The sequence below is a fragment of the Neocloeon triangulifer genome, unplaced genomic scaffold (assembly GCF_031216515.1).
Source record: "Neocloeon triangulifer isolate White Clay Creek 2 clone unplaced genomic scaffold, ASM3121651v1 ptg000014l, whole genome shotgun sequence".
In the NCBI taxonomy this organism is placed as follows: domain Eukaryota; kingdom Metazoa; phylum Arthropoda; class Insecta; order Ephemeroptera; family Baetidae; genus Neocloeon; species Neocloeon triangulifer.
In genome coordinates, this window is record NW_026775556.1 from 28,521,499 (window position 1) to 28,540,561 (window position 19,063).

The following is a 19,063-nucleotide window of genomic DNA, read 5'->3' on the forward strand; positions in this document are numbered from 1 at the left end:
GGCCAGGGTAGCCAAAAACAAACGGAAACACGTCACCTGCGTCACCCTCAACAACAATCTCGTTTGCGCCGAGAACGCCAACAATCGATACGTGGTGCGTTTTTTTAATTTAAAAATAACTTCAATTTTAATGTCACTAAATTATTTAACGATTCAACCAAAAATTAACACTACATAACTGAAGTGTATTTTGTTTATCTTTTAATTAATATTCTTAACGTTCCCTTGTGTTGCAAAATTGCCGCTCTTGCACTGCTGATCACGAGCTGCATAAATTATAAATTACTTTATCGGTTGTTTGTTTTCCAACAAGTGGCTACTTTTCCTCGCTCGCCTCGCTCGGCGATTGCATTCCAATTGGCACCTAAGCTCAAAGTTATGCAAATCAAGGATAGAGAAATTCACTTCAGCCTTTGTAATTATCTCTCGCCGAAAAATCCGCATTCTTTTTTTCACCTTTGATTTATCGAGTCGGTCCCGGAAGCGATTTGTAAATTTCGCGCCTAATATGGTGTTGCTTGTCTAATGCAATTATAATGACGCTGAAAAATGCGAGCCTCAAAGAGCCGCCAGATATATTTCTATGATTCGGCCTGAGGCGCCGCAAACTTGATTTTAAGAATATGTATTTCACGCAGGTGTACAAAACGGAGAAAGTGAATTGTTGACACACTTGCTGATAAAAAAAAGAGCGATAAGTGGCCGGTGCAGCACAATAAGTAATGTAGGTTCAAAAATTGGTTGTGGAAGGTCTTGCGCAAGTTGATTACATTATTATTTAATTAAAAGAAAAACTACAGCGTATCAGATAACTTGATCAATGAATCCGAAATGGTCTAATCTTACGATCATAAAAATGAGATCTGATTTGACTTCTTCCGCGTAGGACTTGGGAAAAAAGTGAATCAAAAGTGAAAAAAAAAAAATAAGTATTTTCTTTAATCATTTCAAATTATTTCCTGCTTTCTTTGAATTTCAAATTTTGCAGAATTTGTTTTATTTTGATTGTTTATTTTAATTTTTGCAGAAGTTATAGTTTTTACTTAATTTTCACTTACCCGATTTACCGTTGTGTCCGTCTCTTGGTAGAAATTGATTGATTGATTGACGGCGGATGAATTATCGCGACCGCACAGCGGTGGTTGAGTGCGAGAGAAAATTTTTAATTAATAGTTGTTACAATTAGCCTTGTTTGCCATTAATCAGACCGAGCGAATTTTCAATGGAGAATCTTCTTGTTTGCGTGATGCGACCTTTCGGAACCTCACAGAGACAGTCTCATGTCGCAATTTTCGCATACCTCCGTCGCGTAAACACAGCAGAAATTTAATCATTTATTATTTTTAAGTACGCGTGCCGCGATGCCTACGTGACTGAACGCGAACAATTAAAAGAGACAGCGCCCGTTTAATTTAAAGTGCGTCTCATTAATTCGGACAGGCCGTAATTTGAGGAGCGCCTTTTTTATAATCCTATTTTTGCAAAATGCCAAATCGTGGGAATGTGAAGGAGAGAAAGCAACAGAAATTTGCATACCGCACGCGAGAATTGCGCTGATTTATTACTCGCTTGCATTATTATTTAAAAAATACACCATAAATTGATTTTTTTTTCTAATTGAACCATTCATATATTTCAATGGTCTGGAGACGCTCATAACTTTAAAATAAGTCTTTTCAATATTCGGGCGGATTGTTGTAATAAATCCTCACATTTTTTTTAAAACTTAAAAATCTGTTCAATTCTAACATTTGTTTATTGGGCGATTGTAAACTTTGATATCCTGTCTCTAATTTTTATTTTATAATTGTTTATTTGTCCAAATTGTTACATCGCATTGTTTACACTCAATTTTTGAAAACAATTTAATAGAAAAGAAAAGGAATTGTTGGACAAAACGGCAACACCACTGGCAAGAATTTTGCCAAAACTTCCGAGATCAAAAAGACTTCATCCGCCGCAGTGAGCCTCGATTATTCAAATTTGACAATTTTTTCAAGAACAGCCGGATTTGTTCCTTTTGCTTTTACTTTATTTACAGTCTTCATTAGCAACTTTGTTTGCTTTTTTTCCTCTCTCGCTTCAATTTTATTAATTTATTAGACTCACACAGATCTTTTTTCTTTTTCCTCTTCACTCGTCGAGATTGTATCGTACCGAATTTTGAGAAAAGCCTCCATCTGCTCTCACAACAACTCTTTCTTGCCCACCACTCTCGACACCCACTGCATATCTCGCGCCGAGTACATATCGGGCGGCACTTGAATTGAAAAAACGTTTAAAACCGGCCTCGGTGTGGTTCTGCTCAAACGGTTAATCTGCAACAAGAATTGCGTTTCAGTTACAAAGTGCGGAGTGTAATTATTTCATTTTTGAAAGTGACACATCGATCATTTGGTTTTTATTCTTCCTTTCGACCTGGATACGATGAGTGACACATGTTTGAATAAAACAGCCCTGGGCCGCGTAATTGAAATCTTTATCGCGGCCCCGGGACCTTGAATTTGTCAATCGAGCTACCTGAACAAAAAAAAACTCTAGCTGGAGGACAATAAAAATTAATTGGGACTCAGAAACTCTCAAATGATGCAATACATATTATAACTGGTAGAATTTATTGCACTTTCAGAATCTTAGATTGGATCTGCTTAAAGTTTTGAAACAAACATAAAAACATATAAAGTTTTTTTTTTAAGAAAGTGAATTTCTTAATTTTATAAAAGTCAAAGTTATTATTATTATTGTTGTTTATTTGTCCAAATTTTACCGCGGCGGCTGTCTTTTGATGTCGGGCGTTTTAGCAGACATCTGCTAGTTGTAAACCCTTTCTTCTCTTTTTTCCAATTTAAAATTTTTGTATTGACCGAGAAGAATAAATAATATATAATAATAATTGTTACATCACTTTTTTACATACGTATTGTTGAAAAAGTTGCAATTTTGTAGTAAAAATTATAACATTTAATTTAATTTATATTGTAGGAATATAATTTCTGTCATAATTGGATCTATTGAATTATAATAGAAATTCTATTTAAACAATATCAATTTAATTAGATTCCAAATGTTACAATTTTTTATTAAATACTTGCATCCACGACTATTTCAGAATTCAATTTAATTGGAAAAAATTATATATAATGTATAGAATTTTTCATTGAAAATAATATTTTCAAACGTTGCATTCAAATGAATTGAATTGAAATATTTGATCCAATTTTGCGTGAGCCCGTAGTGAGGAAATGATTTTTGTGAAAGGGTTGTTTGCGCTTTCGGCAGGCGCGGGCGTGCTCTTATTACACCTCTTTATCGCCACCCAAGCAATGCAGCGGATTTTTATCGCCTCGCTCGCTGTGGGTCAGTCGAGTTTTTTTTTGTCCCTTTCCATTGCCTTTCTCCGGCAGCGCCCGAATATCAATTTGTCGGCGCCGTCAATGATCTCGCCAGTTTTATTGAGCCGATGGGACTCAAAGTGACCCAATTGGAATGAAAACCGCCCGAGTGCAGAACGACCCTCGGTGGGGTCAGGCAGAGATTTCTTTGATAGCGTCGCTGCATGCCTAAATAAGGAGCCGATTTTGCGGGGCCTTGCGCGGCCGCTAATTAGACGGTCATTAGCAGACCTCACTCTGGTGATGTAAGTGTAACGAGCGAGCGCAATGGAAGGATGTCGTCGCGAATTTGGGCATGCCGCTCGCAATTTAATTTCAAGTAGTTGCCGGTCTATTTCTCAACCCGCTTTGCGTCCCGATATGGCATGTTTAAGGATTAGATTGCGAATATTTTTGCACACTTTGGTGCTTGATCTTCATCTCGCTCTCATATAAAATTATCGAAAAAAATTGATTAAATTAAACTATGAAATTGGCTTAAAATTTAAAAATAAATTAAGACTATTTAAAAAATATCCATTAAAATAATTTGATGCTGTGTTTTTTTGCTTCAATTTTTTTATTGTTATTAGTTTAAATTTTAATCAACATAAAATGTAAATCACGAAATCTTATTTTTCAAAGCAAATTCATTAAAAAAATTATAGTTGTTGATATTACAAATGAATATGTTTCATTAGAAAATTGGCCAAATTTTTCCATCATTAATTGAAAGAAAAAATTGCTGGACGACACCGCAGTGAGTCTCGGTTAACTTGGTTTTTTGTATTTTCATAATTTTGAACTTCAATCAACATAAAATAACGTAAATAACATCTTAATTTTGAAAAAAAAAATATCAAGTGCTAAAATATTGAAGTAAATTCAAACCTTGAAACAAATTATTGAGTTTTTAGCTCTTTGGTCAAATTCAGGAAAACATCAGAACCTAATTTGATAAAAACCTTTTGGCTGCAAATAAGATTTTATTTATCAGAAGTTTTGCAAAGTGTTCAATTGAAGTGTCCATTGTGATGATTTCTCTTTGTTGAATGCAGAAAGTAAACTCGATTGTTATTTTACGACCTAGTATGAATTGTCCCTTTTGTCACGTTTTCAAATTCTTCCGACTTAAAATATTCCGAATCACGAGTTCTAATTGCCTTATCCAGTCGACAAACTTTCTTCTGTTTTTACCTTTTACGTCCGTGTTTCAAGTGAAAAGCCGCGCACATGATTAATTGTCGTTAAATGATCTGGTTCGAGAATCGATCGTGACACTCGTTGAACACAACCATTCCTGCTTTTCAAGCATGCGTATCTTCTCGAGTGCTGCAAGATCAACAGTGTGAGACCAGAATGCAAATTAATTTGTCAACTGACAATGAGTGCACCTAGCTGTACTTTGAGTGGAAAAACGAGTACGAGTCAAAGAAACTTGTTGGAATTTCCTAAAAATCGTCTTAAACTTCAAAATTCTTGTTTACTCTCAATTCAATTCAGATTTTTACTACAGCGAAATAAAAATGGAACTAAAATTTAAAGGAAAGAAATCTTAAACAGTACAAAAAAATTTGGAATAAAATTTAAAAAAAAAAATGATATCTTTTTTCATTATTAAAAATTAATTTTTACCATTTTTTGAAATTATTTAATTGCTCTAGTTAATTATGATACAAACTATTTTGGATTTTTCACTCTTTTTTTTTCATTCATTGAAGGATTATTTGTTTTTTAAAATTACAATTGATTTTTATTCAATTCAATGTTCACAACTGGTGAGCAATTGATGAGAAACAAAACGCAATCAATGGCGTAGTTGAAAGACAGTTGACTTCACGAGATGAAATTTCACTCCGATCAGACGGGGAAATATGATTTTGAATAACAAACGAAACCGAACACCGCCTCTGTAAGCAAATTACAGCATCGCACGCACCGATCAGACCGGTACGCCAGCGATTGAAATCCGATAACTCCTCTGTTTTATTTCTTGCGTCGGCCGTTTCTCATCGAAAATATTAACGAGACGTTCGTAATGGTGATAATTACGAAAGCTGGAATGCAGTCGCGGGCAAATAATTTGAGCCCGGCCGAGGAGAAACAAGTGTCCAAGGCCGAGGGCTCCCACAGAGCCGACACCGCGCCCCGTTTTATTGTCGCCGCTTTTTTTCTCGCGTTTATTGGCGAGATGCGTGAATTTCGGCGCGCCTCCTCGTCAAAACGAAAACAAACAGCTGCGGCGAAGATACGATCATGAAGGTTGACACACAGTACTTTTGTGAAAGTGACAAGAATTTATTTGAACTAGTCCGAAGATATGATTTCAGATGTTAGGAAGATAATTGGAAATTGAAATTTGTCTGAAATATGAAATAAAAAATGGTTAAATTTTAGATGAGAAAAATCACAACGATCAAAGCAAATTTTTACCGTTGCTAAAATTTTCTTTCAATTTTCCGTTATAAATTATAATGATTTTTTTTTCTTAAATATTTGCGATTTCCACTTACCTTTTGGTAGAGATTAGAACGATGGGAAAGTTGAGCAAAATACAAATATATTCGGCGTAGCTAGAAAGAAATGGTGGTGTTTTGCAGAGCGCACTCAGGGAGTTTGACTTCCTGCAAGACGAGCCGCTCAAGGCCGAGGTCCAGGTGATCCAGGCCCCCCAGCCCGCCCCCCGGCAAAATAGAAACCCTCAGCCTGCGCCGCAACCAGAGCCGAGACCTCGCCAACAGTCGCCGCAGCCCATAGTAGAGTTCCCTGACGAGCTCGAGGTAGCCGCCCCCGCGACCCCTCGCCCCTTTGCAGACCCTCCAGCTTCACTAACCTCAAACCTGCCGCATTCTGGAAAAAAAACATGCTTTTGCTTTCTTAACAGACACTGGCTGGGTCCGAAGATGAGAGGATCGATTCTCGCAGCGATTCTCGAGAAGTGATTCTCCCTCAAAGATTCTCAAGGAACGTTTCTGCCATTGAAAAACCACCACAGAATCGTTCCTTGAGAATCCTTGCGCGAGAATCACTTCTCGAGAATCGTTTCATGAGAATCGCTGCGAGAATCAATTCTCTTACATTCGGACCCACCCATTGCTTTTTGCCAAGAGGACGCATTTAAATTTATTCAACTAATTTATTTAATTTTTTTAATATTTTAAATTTCTTATTTAAGTTTAAATGCGTCTCTGCTTTTTTTCTGTGCTTAAAATATGTTTGGATTTTTCTTTTTGCTGATTTTTCTGATCCAACTTGCATGTGTGAAATTGTTTTGATTAATCTCGTCCATTCTACGTCCATTGCAGGGTTTCTTGGCCACATGTCAGGCGTGTTTATTATATGTGCCGATGCGTTACTAACGAAGTGTGATTGCTTTCAGCGCATGAAACGAAATTATTGTGTTGATTAACTCTTTTAAACGCTGCTGCGAGAGATTATGAACTTTGATGTGCTGATCGCGGTTTTGTGGCTTTGCAGCCTCCGCAGGTGGTGAGGCGGCCCGTTGCCAGAGGTCTCGAGTACAGGGACAGCGCCTACGAGTCTCGCAGGCACTCGCAGTTCACTGGCATGTCACTCGATCACTTCAGACTCATCAGCGTCCTGGGAAGGGGACACTTTGGAAAGGTGACAATACAACATTTTTTGTTTCTCATATTTCGAGCTTTTTTGTTAAATAATTAAAAAAAATGGAATATTTAACTTCATAATCAAAATTTCATTTCTCTTTAATATTTTCTACCTATTTTGGGAAGTTTTTATTAAGAATTAAATAATTTCTAAATTCTTTAATTAAAACTTTTTAGTATTTACTGGGAATAATGGGATTCTGTTTCTGAATTTTGAAATCTTTTTGTAAATTTATATTAATAATTAATATTTTTGTTGATTAATTTTTTTTTTCCATAATTTCATGAAGTACAAACTTATAAATTAATTTATGTTATGATTCAATCATTAAAAAAATTCAAAATTAAAAAGTATGTATTTACAGAATTTAATTTAATTTAGAATTCTATTATTGTAAATTTGTAGATTAACTTTCTGTTCTGAATTTCAGGTGATCCTCTCCCAATACCGCAGCACGGGCGAGTACTTTGCAATCAAGGCGCTCAAGAAGGGCGACATCATTGCCCGAGACGAGGTCGAGTCTCTGCTTGCTGAAAAACGCATCTTCGAGGTGGCCAACGCCCAGCGGCACCCGTTCCTCGTCAACCTGTTTTCTTGCTTCCAAACGGAGGTATTAAATGTCACCTGCAATCGGCGCATTAATTTACCTTTGAATTGTTGCAGAATCACGTGTGCTTTGTTATGGAGTACGCAGCTGGTGGCGATTTGATGATGCACATTCACGCGGACGTCTTTTCCGAGACAAGGGCTGTGTTTTATGCAGCCTGCGTTGTGCTCGGCCTTCAATACCTTCACCAAAGTAGAATCATTTACAGGTAAAACTTAGCAACTGTCTTCATCAAACTCGTTAATTAATCTCTTTTCTTTCAATAACACAGAGATCTCAAATTGGACAACTTGCTCCTAGACACCGAAGGCTACGTAAAAATCGCAGATTTCGGCTTGTGCAAAGAAGGCATGGGCTTCGGAGACAGAACCGGAACTTTCTGCGGAACTCCTGAGTTCCTTGCCCCCGAAGTCCTGACGGAAACTTCCTACACGAGGGCCGTCGACTGGTGGGGTCTTGGCGTTTTGATTTTTGAGATGCTTGTCGGAGAAGTAAGCAAACTTTTTCCACGTTGAAAACACGACTCAATTGAAAATTTCAGTCGCCCTTCCCTGGTGATGACGAGGAAGAGGTTTTCGACAGCATAGTTAACGACGAAGTCCGGTACCCGAGGTTCTTGACCCTAGAAGCCATTGCCATTATGAGAAGAGTGAGTTTGTTTGAAAATATTCGTGTCGGGGTGAATTAAATTTTTTAATTTCGCAGCTCTTGAGGAAGAATCCGGACAGGCGTTTGGGGTCCAGCGAGAGAGACGCTGAAGACGTGAAGAAGCAAGCGTTCTTTAGAACAATTCAGTGGGAAGAGCTGCTTCATAGACGAGTCAAACCACCATTTGTTCCACTTGTGGTAAGTTCAAATAGAATCACTCAGTTTTTAATCAGTTAAAATCTTTCCTCATTTTCATAGTAATTTAATCTTACTTCATTTGTAAAAAAAGGCTCGTTTTGTAGATTTCCGGACGTAGTGAAACTCGAAACTTATTTTTTCTTCATTCCTTCTTTTAATTGTTGGAAAATAATTAATAACAATTCTCCCTTTTTTTACACAGCATTCTCCTGAGGACGTGAGCAACTTTGACGAAGAATTCACTCAAGAAAAGCCCCAACTGACGCCACCGAAGGAGCCGAGGCCTCTCACCGAAGAGGAGCAGACCTGCTTCCGTGATTTTACCTACATGGCAGACTGGTGCTGATACCCGACAGGATAGAAACAAAGTCACTTACATATACCTAAGTTAAACGCGAGACAGCTTTAGGATAATCCCAAGTGCGATTGCTAGAGTGCCTACACAATTTGTGATGACCACTGGAAAAGCCGTCCCTACATATGAGCTCTCTACTCTTCTCCGACTATCCCTTGTAATTTTTCCAACCTTTCTTTTCAAAGCAACTGAAAACGGTCACATAATTTTAAAAAAAAAGGAACGTGTGGTCTTAGGAAACTGTGCTCAATGTTAGTTATTCGAATGCGAGTAGAGGTGCAACCTTTGTTGTGCCAAAGTACCTTTTGAGGGTGAAATAATGTTTGGTTGAAAATCCCGGCGTACCTAACATGAATTTAGCTGCAATTCTGGGATTGTTGAAGAATTTTTAGCTAAATTTTACAAGCCGTTTGACTGAACATTTTTGCTGGGACAAAGTTGTAGATTGACCATCCCTGTTATGCTCACTATATACAGTTTAATTAATAATCCGCAGCTTAAAAGTTGTTTGTTCGTTTTTAAACGCAGTTGGCAGTGCTCGTCGTTAACGCCACACTGCGAAATGAAACAGTGAAGTTTTGAAAGAGAGGAAAAAAAACACCAGTGGTGCTTGCTCACCTGTCTGTGTATGTTTGCGTTGTTCGTTATTAGGTGCCTTTTGGAGAACTTAACCAGTGTCTTACGGAGCCCTGATTTTTGTAAATACATACTTGAGCGAGTTTAGGCTAGAGCTTATTTACGAATTGAATTAATTACATGAAAATACAGTTAGGGCTTTCACATTCACACGTAATTATTATTATTATAAAAATATTTCAGCTTTTGTGATGATAGATTTGTAATTCAACGATTAATCAATTAACTCTTTGCTTTGGTTAGAACGTGTATTCTCTCTTACAATATCATTGTATTTGTAAATTGCGTCTCTTTGAAAATATTATAAATTGATTGCTTGATTTGTTTTTTTATCAAAACATGGTTAGAATCAAAATTGAGAGTTGTAAAACTTTGCGAACTTGGAAAATATATTTATGAATTGTTTGCATGTAAATACTTAACACGCTATGAATGATATTGGCAGCTTTCGTTTGGTTCGTGTATATTTCTTGACCACCAATCAGCATTAGTCAGCTCATTGTAAATTGCAAATTTTAATCCAGATTCAACTTGCGCATCACTTCAGAAAATATAAAATCGAAGCGTGCTGTCAATTACAATAAATTAAAAATGCATCATGCCATTTTACACGAAGCAATCTTTTGTAAGATAAATTTTGAGATAATTTTAACATAATAAAAGCAAAGCCATCGTTTATTTACTACAGAATCCACTGTGTTGTTTTATTACCATCGAAAATCCAAATTTTTTAAACTATTGGAAAAATTATAATTTTTCAATAATGTTTTTTAAATTTAAGAGCAAATTTAGAAGCAATAATTGAAATCGGCGCCAGTGTCACTGCTTTGCGCCAATCTTTGTCTTTGATTGCCGGGCAGGGTATAACGTTGGCTTTGAAAAGCTGCTTTTGTGCGGTCGGGGGTAGCGCCGTAAATATTCCACCCCCCGTTTAAATTTAAATGCCAGGCCGCGATGATCGGAGCGAGGAAGGGCGCAAACTCACCCTCATTGATCCTGCCTGGGCGACTAACCCCATCCATCCACCCCATATGCGATGTAGGCAACCCTCACATCACACCGGGTAGATACAAATGCACAGCAGCAAGTGCTCGCCCAAGGACCTTCTGCGTTTCTCTGCCGCAATGACCACCATCAACCTGACGCACGTGTTCAAACTCGTCGCAGGTCAGTTCTTGAAATCGACATTGATATTTTAAGCGAGTTGATTCTGCTGAATTGATCACTTTTAAATCCTTAATCGTTTTTGAAAAATTCAAAACTCGTTCGCCCTTGGTACGCCTACGCAGTCTCTAAAAATAAAACCCCCCATTTCCCTATGCATGCCGTTTTTCGGTAATCATCAAAATTATTTGAATTTCATAATGAATTCAAATAAATTCTCTTTTAATTTTAAATTTTTCGTCGGATTTCAGGAGAGTACACCTGCAGAGTCAATTCAGACTGCTACCCTTGGCCAGGGTACGTGTGCCACAACAACAGGTGCGTTTGCGATCCTGAAAAAGACTCGGGCCTATTTTCTCCGTGCGCGCCAGGGACGTGTAAGAATTAAAAATAATCAGTTCAACTTTGATTTTGCTATTAAATTTTTGCTATTTATTTTAGTCCACGGCAACAAATGTCGGGCTGACGGCGACTGCAACCTTGCTGATTATAATTTAGTATGCGCCAGAGCGGACAAAACTTGCAGATGCAGAAGGTAAAATATTTTAAAATTTTAATACAATTTTGAAAAAAAAATTACTTTCTAGGGGATATGTGTGGGATTTGGTTTCAAAGCGGTGCTATAAATTAGGGGACGACGATTACGGTAAAAATTTGGGATTATCGACATTTTCAAAAAATTATATAAATTTGTTCCTTGAAGGCCCTAATAAAATTGGAACCATGAGTGACCTGATCGGAACGCTCATATTTATCCTGGGCGTTGGAGCAATGATGTATCTGCTGATCAAATTATTTTGCAACTGGTAAGAATGTAAGAAAGTTTTTCCGCAATTTTATTTTAATGGATTTTATAAATTTAGCAGCAAAATTTGGCGCCGAGGAAACTCGGCTCCGAGGTCGACTGAAAATGGCAGAGGTGACGTTGATGCACAATGCATCCCAATGAGTAATGCACCTGGCACGTGGGTTGCGTCTTACAGAGGTATAAATTAAAAATAAATAATTAAATACTGTTTAAAAAGTTGAAAAAAATATACACCAACAAATTAAAATCTTTTTTTATTATTTTTAATTGTTGATTATTTATCCAAATTGTTACAACACATTGTTTACATTCGATTAAAAATTTGAACAAACAAACGATATAAAAAAAAATTATCATTAATATTTTAATTTTAAATTTATTAAAATTAATTTATTTGAAAAACATATTTTTGACTAAAAAAAATTAAATTAAAAATTCTTTCTTTTAAGTTATTGGATCTCTGGACCCCTCTGCGAATTCGCAATTTCCGGGACGAAACGCGCCCGTTCCTCCGTATCTGCTCCTGCCAACGCCCGGCACGGCGCCTCCTCCGTACGAAGAGGCCCTCAAGCACAAAGTCATCCTCAGCAGTTACCCTTCGCAACCACCTTTGTCTCCGTTGCCCCTGCAAATGCAGAATCCACCTTCCAATCTCAGTCCCGTCGACCATCCTGCAGACCCTCTTCGGCCGCTTGAGCCAATCACGGAAGGTTCCGACGCAATTCAAGACCACCGACAAAGTGGATCCTCGTCCAGCTAGCAACACGAGTGGGTGTAATTATGAGTTAAACAAAATTTGGAATTAATTACACCCAGGATTCAAAAGCTTTTAGTCTCAAGGAGAGATTTATAGAAATCGTAAGAATGTTATATTTTTGTCTAAAAATTTAGCAGAACACGTATCTATAAAAATTTCAATTATCAAAGCTGGAAAAAAATAATAATTTAATAGTGAGGAAGGAGTAATATATATGTAGATATTTATTGAATATAGACTTTTTGAAAAAGTCTTGGGAACTTTATTGATTTGGATGTGACACTTTTGGAAGGGAAGAGCTATAAAAAATGTAACCAGATTAACAAAATTCAATGAGTCAGGTATGTCAGATTTGAATTTCATTTTAATTAAATCTAATTACGTGATCATTTGTTGGACGATTTTAGTGGATATTAAAAGAAATAAAATATGAATTAATATGGATATGAACAAGAAAATTTCATTGTATTGTCTATCCCTCTTGGGAATTAAGGCATCAGCAGTGGCAGACAGGACTGCTAAATCACAAGGGCCGATTTTCTATTGAAGCGAAACAGCAGAGCAAGCTGAAGTGATTTAACGTCTCCTTTATAGATTAAGTTTGGACCAAAATTTGTCAACAGATTTTTCTTATGGATGCACAGCCCACACAAGGAAATGATTGCACGAAAGAAAATATTGGGTCCCAAGGGATTAATCCCATTATTTGATTTTTTTCCTTTTCTGATTTTACCATCACGTTTTTATGGTTTTCCAATTAAAAAAAAAAAAAAATAATAATAAATAAATACAAAAAATCAGCCCAAAATGTTTGACTCAAAATTTTACATTTCAAATACTGCATACAAATTAAAATTTGGGGGTTCATGGATATAAAAATTAACCATATCCTAACAATGCTCTTATGAGGAAATTGCTGTAGCCTCCTTAAACGTCTTTATTATTAGGTAACAACACTGAAAGTCTTTTCCCTGGATGAACTACTGTTTGAACGTGATGGATGAAAAATAGAATTTCTCTCGAGCAGAAAGTTCGGACCAGCGCTGATCAATCATTTCAGTAGTGAGGTTAGGGTCCAACAAAGAGGCAAAGCAGTATGCAGAGTACATGGTGTTACCCAGTTGTGTACGGCTTTAATCTTGTTGCTCTTTTCCTCTTCAGCTGTTTCCCTATTAGGTTCACACTGAGGTTCTCCGCCTGAAGAACAACGGTCCTCGAGTCTGCACTGGAACATCCACCAACTTCTGGCCCTTTGAAACAAAAATATTATGTATATTAATAAGAATTAAAACTTCTTTAACTTATGGTTAATTTCGTAAATTAAAATATTCATATTTTGCTGACCGATCAGCAAGCCGAGTTATGACTGAATGCATTCGGTCTAACAATAAGAGCACCTTTTGGTTCAAAAAATGCTCTGAACTAGTGAAATGAGCCGATTGTGATAAATTATTTCTGACATTTACTTAATAGGTCTAAAGATATTATCACAAAGTTAAATGTCATGCCTTCTCTAGAAAGTCCTCTGCTTCATACAAACAGACAAAAAAAATTTAACAACCTAGCTCTCGACCTGTGAGACCGATTAATTGCAGATTTTCGCTTAAAAGAAATCATTTTTCCGGAGTTTTCTTTCAAGTAAGCATGATTTAAAAAAATAAAATTGATCTTCTAAAATAACACCTTTTTTATACTTCCAAAATAAAAAAAAAGATCAAAGGATGCGTGTATCAGAAATATATTTGCTACTAACCTTTGTTGCCGACCTGTGCCAAAAACTTGACAGTCGAGTCGATCGTCACCGCTCATGTGTTCTCCTTTACGTTCATCTTGGCGGCAGAGCCACCTTCAACCACCACAGGGTTGAAATCCTCGGCGGGTCCCTGTGAGCAGGGCAAATCGATGGTGTTCGTCTGCTCCATACCGCAGAAAAAAATGTATCTAAAAAAAAATAAAATGAAAACATAAGTAATACATAACAAACAAAAACACACAAACAAAATAAATGAATAAACAAAAGCACGATGATTAATAAGACCACGAGACGTTGAAAAATTAAACGGCAAATTAGCAAAATTTTTTAGGAAAATTTGTCAATAACTTGACGCGCTCCAAAGTTTTGCGCTTCTATAGTTAGATTGTGAGCAGATTCACTCGATGAAATTACCGAAAGCCAACTCCTCTCACGCGAATTCTTCCTGACCCCGTCTACGAAAACACGGGTAACTTTCATAGTCAAAGTGCGACACCGACATCGAGAATCCTCGCAGCTAACATGGTGCTTGGCCGACTCCTGCAACGTAGGCCTGGATCCCGATATTGCCGCAAGATTGTTCATGGGGATGGCTTGTCCTGCTGCTTGGCCGTGTCCTCCAGGCCCAGCTGCTTGGCCGTGTCCTCCAGCGCAGACCTGGACGCCCGTATTTCCGGACATGTTGATCATTGGCAAGGCTGGTCCAGCTTGGCCGTGTCCTCCAGGCCCAGCAGCTTGGCCGTGTCCTCCAGCGCAGGCCTGGGCGCCCGTATTTCCGGAAATGTTGATCATCGGCAAGGCCGGTCCTCCCGGTCCTGCTGGGTGGCCAACTCCTCCAAAATTCGCGTTCATGTTCATATTTTGAATGGATTTCGAATGAGAATTCTTAGAGTGAGAAGTTCTTTTGAATTGTGGATTGTTGAACCGTTTATCCTTTCACATGCACAACATTGCCATTGTTGGCGATATGCGGTTAAGGCCTCCTTATTGACATCTACAACTTCTGTTTGCGGAAAATCGGCCCGAAATTTTTTGACCCTGATTTTTTTATAAATACCTGCCCACTAGTGGAGTTGATTGCACAAAGAAAAATGGGGGGTCGCGCGGATTAATCTTGAAATATGATTTTTTGAAATTTAACATGGCGTTTTATGGTGATTTTTGTTTTTGGCGATTAAAAAAAATCTGCCCGAAATTTTTTGCTCAAAATTGCACAAAATGATAATTGAATGACCCTAAACAGATAAGCAGAAAAAAATTGGGGGTTCATGGGGCAAAAATTTTACATTGAGCATATGGGAGATCAAAAAAACCTCTTTGGTACTCTTAGCATTGCAATAAGGAGTCCTTAATTTGAAGTGTCACAGTTACATAAAAAAAAACTGATTTTAAAATTAAAAAACATTTTTGCACAATCTTTTAGGCAGTTTTGTCAAGTCATCGTACATGTTCGTGGCAGTTTTAATTCCGATTTTTGTTCTCTCAGCTCAATATAATGTGCTAAGAGTGAAATCTTGACCAGACCTATATAACGTTAAATAGATTTAAAAAAAGAATGTTTAATAAATACTTTTATTTTGATAACAATAAAGTAATTTGGAACTGAGGACAGCATATATTATTATTTAAATTACGAAAATAATAATTTAAAAAAAATAATCAAAATAATATCTTCTTTTTCTTTTGCCAAGCGCCCAGATATTTTACGCTTACGCTCGCACATATAACTTTTTTTCAAATTTTTCGCCCGCACTCAATGTGAATTTCTATATTTGCATATTTTAACTAATTAATGAATGTGAAATATGGAAAACAAAACGTATCTCACGCATTGCCCACGCGCGTTTTGTTCACAAAATACATGAATACATCACAAAAGTGTGGTTTAAAAGCGGTTAAAAGTCCTTATTATCATCTTTTAAAAAATCGTCAAAAGCTAATGAATATTTTTGCTGATCGTCGATAGTCATGTAAAATGTAAAGATATATTTATTTAGCTACGTGTATTCCTAGGAATTTTATTTGGCCAAATTATTTTTTAAAAGTGTTGCAGTTGTCTCAAGTAGTAGATAAAAATACCTTGGCGTTGACCTTGGCCTTGGTGCTTGTCGCCGACCGTTCCATTCCCAAATGCTGTGAGCCTGACTAGCCAGAGATGCGGTGAAATATTTCTTCAGAGTCCCCTCTCCACCTCTTTCCAGACACTCGTGCCCGCGGGAGAAATCCCCCAATCAAATTAATTCACTCCTCTCGCCGAATTGCTCTGATTGGCTGCTGACGTCACTTCCTGCTTCCCGTCTTTTACGTCTGACACGCGTCACCAGGTCGCCATTTCGCAAATCGCAGGACGCTGAATTCGCACCCTTGGTCGAGGCTGACACGCCGTCCGAGCATTTTGCATTTTCGCCTGGAAATCTCAATCGCGCGGAATTTTTTGTCTTTGGTCCACACGAACTCTCAGATTTTCGTCGATTCTGCGTCCTGAGAGAGTTGAGGCTGCGGCTTTTATGGAGTCTTTTGGATCTCAAAAGGGCCGACTGCGAGAAATCAACATGTCCGCCGCAAACGGATTGAAAAACCTGAACGACAGCATGGAGATCAGCAAAATCAAGGTGCAAGAGCAGAGTGGCCATCAAAAAGATAGAGAGGTGTGATTGTTTTAATTGATTTCAATTTTTATTTGCGATTATCCTTGCTCGTGTGTCCTCGATTTTAAAGACACGTGGCACGTTTTCACGTGTGCATCGTCTAAATTCTTCAGTTAATTTTGCATGGCTCGAAATTTTTCAACCGCGACTTTTTTATAGATGCTTTATAGATAGATCCATGAAAGGAAATATTATGGGATCCACAAAAGACACTAATCTCAGGATTTAATTTTTTAAATTTAAAATTTTGCGTCTTATATAGCTTTTTACGTTTTCCAATTTAAAATAAATCTGCCCGGAATTTTTGGTTTAAAATAAACAATTCACATTTGAAATAAATGATTAACGTAACTGAAATATAATTTGTTGGTAATGGATACAGAAATTAACCATATTCTAACATTTCTTTTATTGAAAAAATTTGCTAAGAGCCTTATTTCATTGTAATTTATGAAAATATATATTTAACGCCGTTTTTTGTTTCAGTCAATATCCTTCATCCAGATCTCTAGCACTCCGTCTCAAAATTTGCAGCCAAATGAAAGCAATGCACTCTGCTCCTTTGATGCTATGGTAATAACTGCATATTTTTTTTATATCTATATTTTGTTGCTCATTTGTACCAATTTGTATAGATCAACCAGGAGTTTGTGATCCTTGATCATCCACCAGACAAAGAAATTCAGGAGCCAGGAGAGGGAGACAAAACTCAACTTGCTGTTGCCACTGAAGAAGAGAATGAGAAAATGGCAGATAAGGTATACATGGAAGGTTTTTTATTTTTTATAAAATATTTCATTCCAATTTTTCATATAGCACAATAAGGTTGGACTGGAGGAACCTGTTGCCGACAAGTCTGGCCATGATGAAATCTCAGAACAAGGTGAAGTGGTTGCAGCAGCAAAACCAAAAGTGCGCAAGGCCAAAAATGCCACTTGGAAGGAAGGAGAACCTGAGAGGTTGGAGGAGAACATGGCTGTGGAAGCTCAGGTGCCACAGGAAAAGAAGAAAAGGCGCACTGATGGCCCGTTGGTGAAGAGAATTAAGAAGAATCTGACGAGACTGTCTGTGTCCCAGGGAAAACCATTGCTTCTAGGCACTTTTAAATACTCTACCAGATTGGACAAAACCTGTACCAAAACTTTCACAAGGGCCAATCTTCTGCCTAATCAGATTGTGAATATCTTTGGTGTGTCATGTGACCCGGAGGAAGACACGGCAGACACTTACACCACTGTAAACCAGGCCATTTCATTGGAAGATTTTGTTGAAGTTTGCCAAGAGGACAAGCAGGATGGTTCTGCCACCATGAGCAAGGAACCTTTTGGCTCTGACTGCAGTGCTCTAGAATCTGATGATGATATTTCAGTTGTGAGTTTTTTTTTATTATTTAACAATGATTATGTTGATGCTAAATAAACTTAACTATGTGTATTAAGGTTGAGCTTCCAAAGGAGAAGAAAAAGACTCGTCAACGTCAAGGAAAGAAGCCATCCAAGCTTCAGCAGCTGAAGGCTAACATGTCCAAAGCCAACCCTCTCCTCCAGAAAAAGCGTAATAAGTAGACTTAGTGAAGAAATTCAGCTTTTTGTCTAATGTACGAAAACCACTCATAGTTTGCATAAAAAAATTGCCAGGCTTAAAATTTTTAGTTTTTCACAAGAGGTACACTTTGCCGAAAATATATGTTTTTGAAACTCAAATACAAAAAGGATTTCTATAAAATATTTCACTTAATTGCTTTAATTGATATGTCATTCCAAAAGCCGCAAACATGAATATTGAAATCTTATCTGCAAATCAAGTTTGGGTGTAATTTCTCCATAAAAAACTTTTCGACGCTTTATTTTTACATTGGTGAAGTTGTAGGGACTTGTTTCTGCTTTTATCCGCATGAACAATATGAACATTTAATTAAATTTTGACTCGCACTCGTTGAATGGAATTCCATCGCTTGTCGTCGGCACTCTGCCGTCTGCGTTGCACCCAGTTCTTGTTCTGTCACCATGATGATTGACCCAATTTTAAATGGGCGAATTACTTAGTGCCGAAAAATTTTGACTGGGTGATTTTAAAATACGCGGCCCACGCCATCTAAACGGCCCAATTTTTGCGCACTGGCTTTGCCGGCGACGGCCCACTTTGAGCCCCGAGCGCGCCTGCTTCGCCAGCACTATTGGAACCTTTAGTGGCTCATGGCGCATTTGACGCTATTTTGAACACAAATGTTATTTTTATAAGTACGCAAAAAAAATTCCTTAGGTAATAATGAATTAAGAATTAATTATCTTCATGATTTTTAGACTCCACTATATATCACCATTTATTTATTTTAATTAGGTTTTCGGATTAAATTATAGAAACCATTAAAACATAAGTGGTTACCCCCATAACATTTTTGAGGCAAAAACTTGTCAGAAACAGGGAAAAAAACATGGAATAAACTGTTGTCATAAACAGGGTAGGAATTTGGCACTCGTTTATTTCCATG

General features: G+C 37.4%; 3 protein-coding genes across 5 annotated transcripts in view; all 3 read left to right on the forward strand.

Annotated features, from left to right (window-relative positions):
- Positions 1 to 10,134, forward strand: part of LOC132201325 (serine/threonine-protein kinase N) — a 35,407-nt gene extending 25,273 nt beyond the window's left edge. For 2 of the 3 annotated variants that reach the window (XM_059627406.1, XM_059627408.1), the window contains 8 exons: positions 5,972 to 6,151; positions 6,849 to 6,995; positions 7,429 to 7,608; positions 7,662 to 7,813; positions 7,877 to 8,096; positions 8,147 to 8,254; positions 8,311 to 8,451; positions 8,654 to 10,134. In XM_059627406.1, the coding sequence (XP_059483389.1) occupies positions 5,972 to 6,151; positions 6,849 to 6,995; positions 7,429 to 7,608; positions 7,662 to 7,813; positions 7,877 to 8,096; positions 8,147 to 8,254; positions 8,311 to 8,451; positions 8,654 to 8,797 (1,272 nt within the window). In that variant the 3' untranslated portion in view covers positions 8,798 to 10,134. The remainder of the gene's footprint in view (positions 1 to 5,971; positions 6,152 to 6,848; positions 6,996 to 7,428; positions 7,609 to 7,661; positions 7,814 to 7,876; positions 8,097 to 8,146; positions 8,255 to 8,310; positions 8,452 to 8,653) is intronic. The other variant, XM_059627407.1, reaches the window with a different exon arrangement.
- A 339-nt stretch (positions 10,135 to 10,473) lies between these two features.
- On the forward strand, positions 10,474 to 12,565 carry LOC132200726 (uncharacterized). The gene is made up of 7 exons (XM_059626397.1): positions 10,474 to 10,609; positions 10,858 to 10,983; positions 11,048 to 11,141; positions 11,194 to 11,252; positions 11,310 to 11,412; positions 11,470 to 11,591; positions 11,864 to 12,565. The coding sequence occupies exons 1-7, from the start codon at positions 10,516 to 10,518 to the stop codon at positions 12,172 to 12,174; spliced, it is 909 nt and encodes a 302-aa protein (XP_059482380.1). The 5' UTR covers positions 10,474 to 10,515; the 3' UTR covers positions 12,175 to 12,565.
- Positions 12,566 to 16,062: 3,497 nt separating this feature from the next.
- On the forward strand, positions 16,063 to 18,280 carry LOC132200659 (uncharacterized). Its single transcript, XM_059626301.1, has 5 exons — positions 16,063 to 16,572; positions 17,059 to 17,145; positions 17,208 to 17,330; positions 17,389 to 17,943; positions 18,012 to 18,280. Exons 1-5 carry the CDS (start codon positions 16,432 to 16,434, stop codon positions 18,135 to 18,137), a joined length of 1,032 nt encoding a protein of 343 aa, XP_059482284.1. The 5' UTR covers positions 16,063 to 16,431; the 3' UTR covers positions 18,138 to 18,280.
- The last annotated feature ends 783 nt before the right edge of the window (positions 18,281 to 19,063 follow it).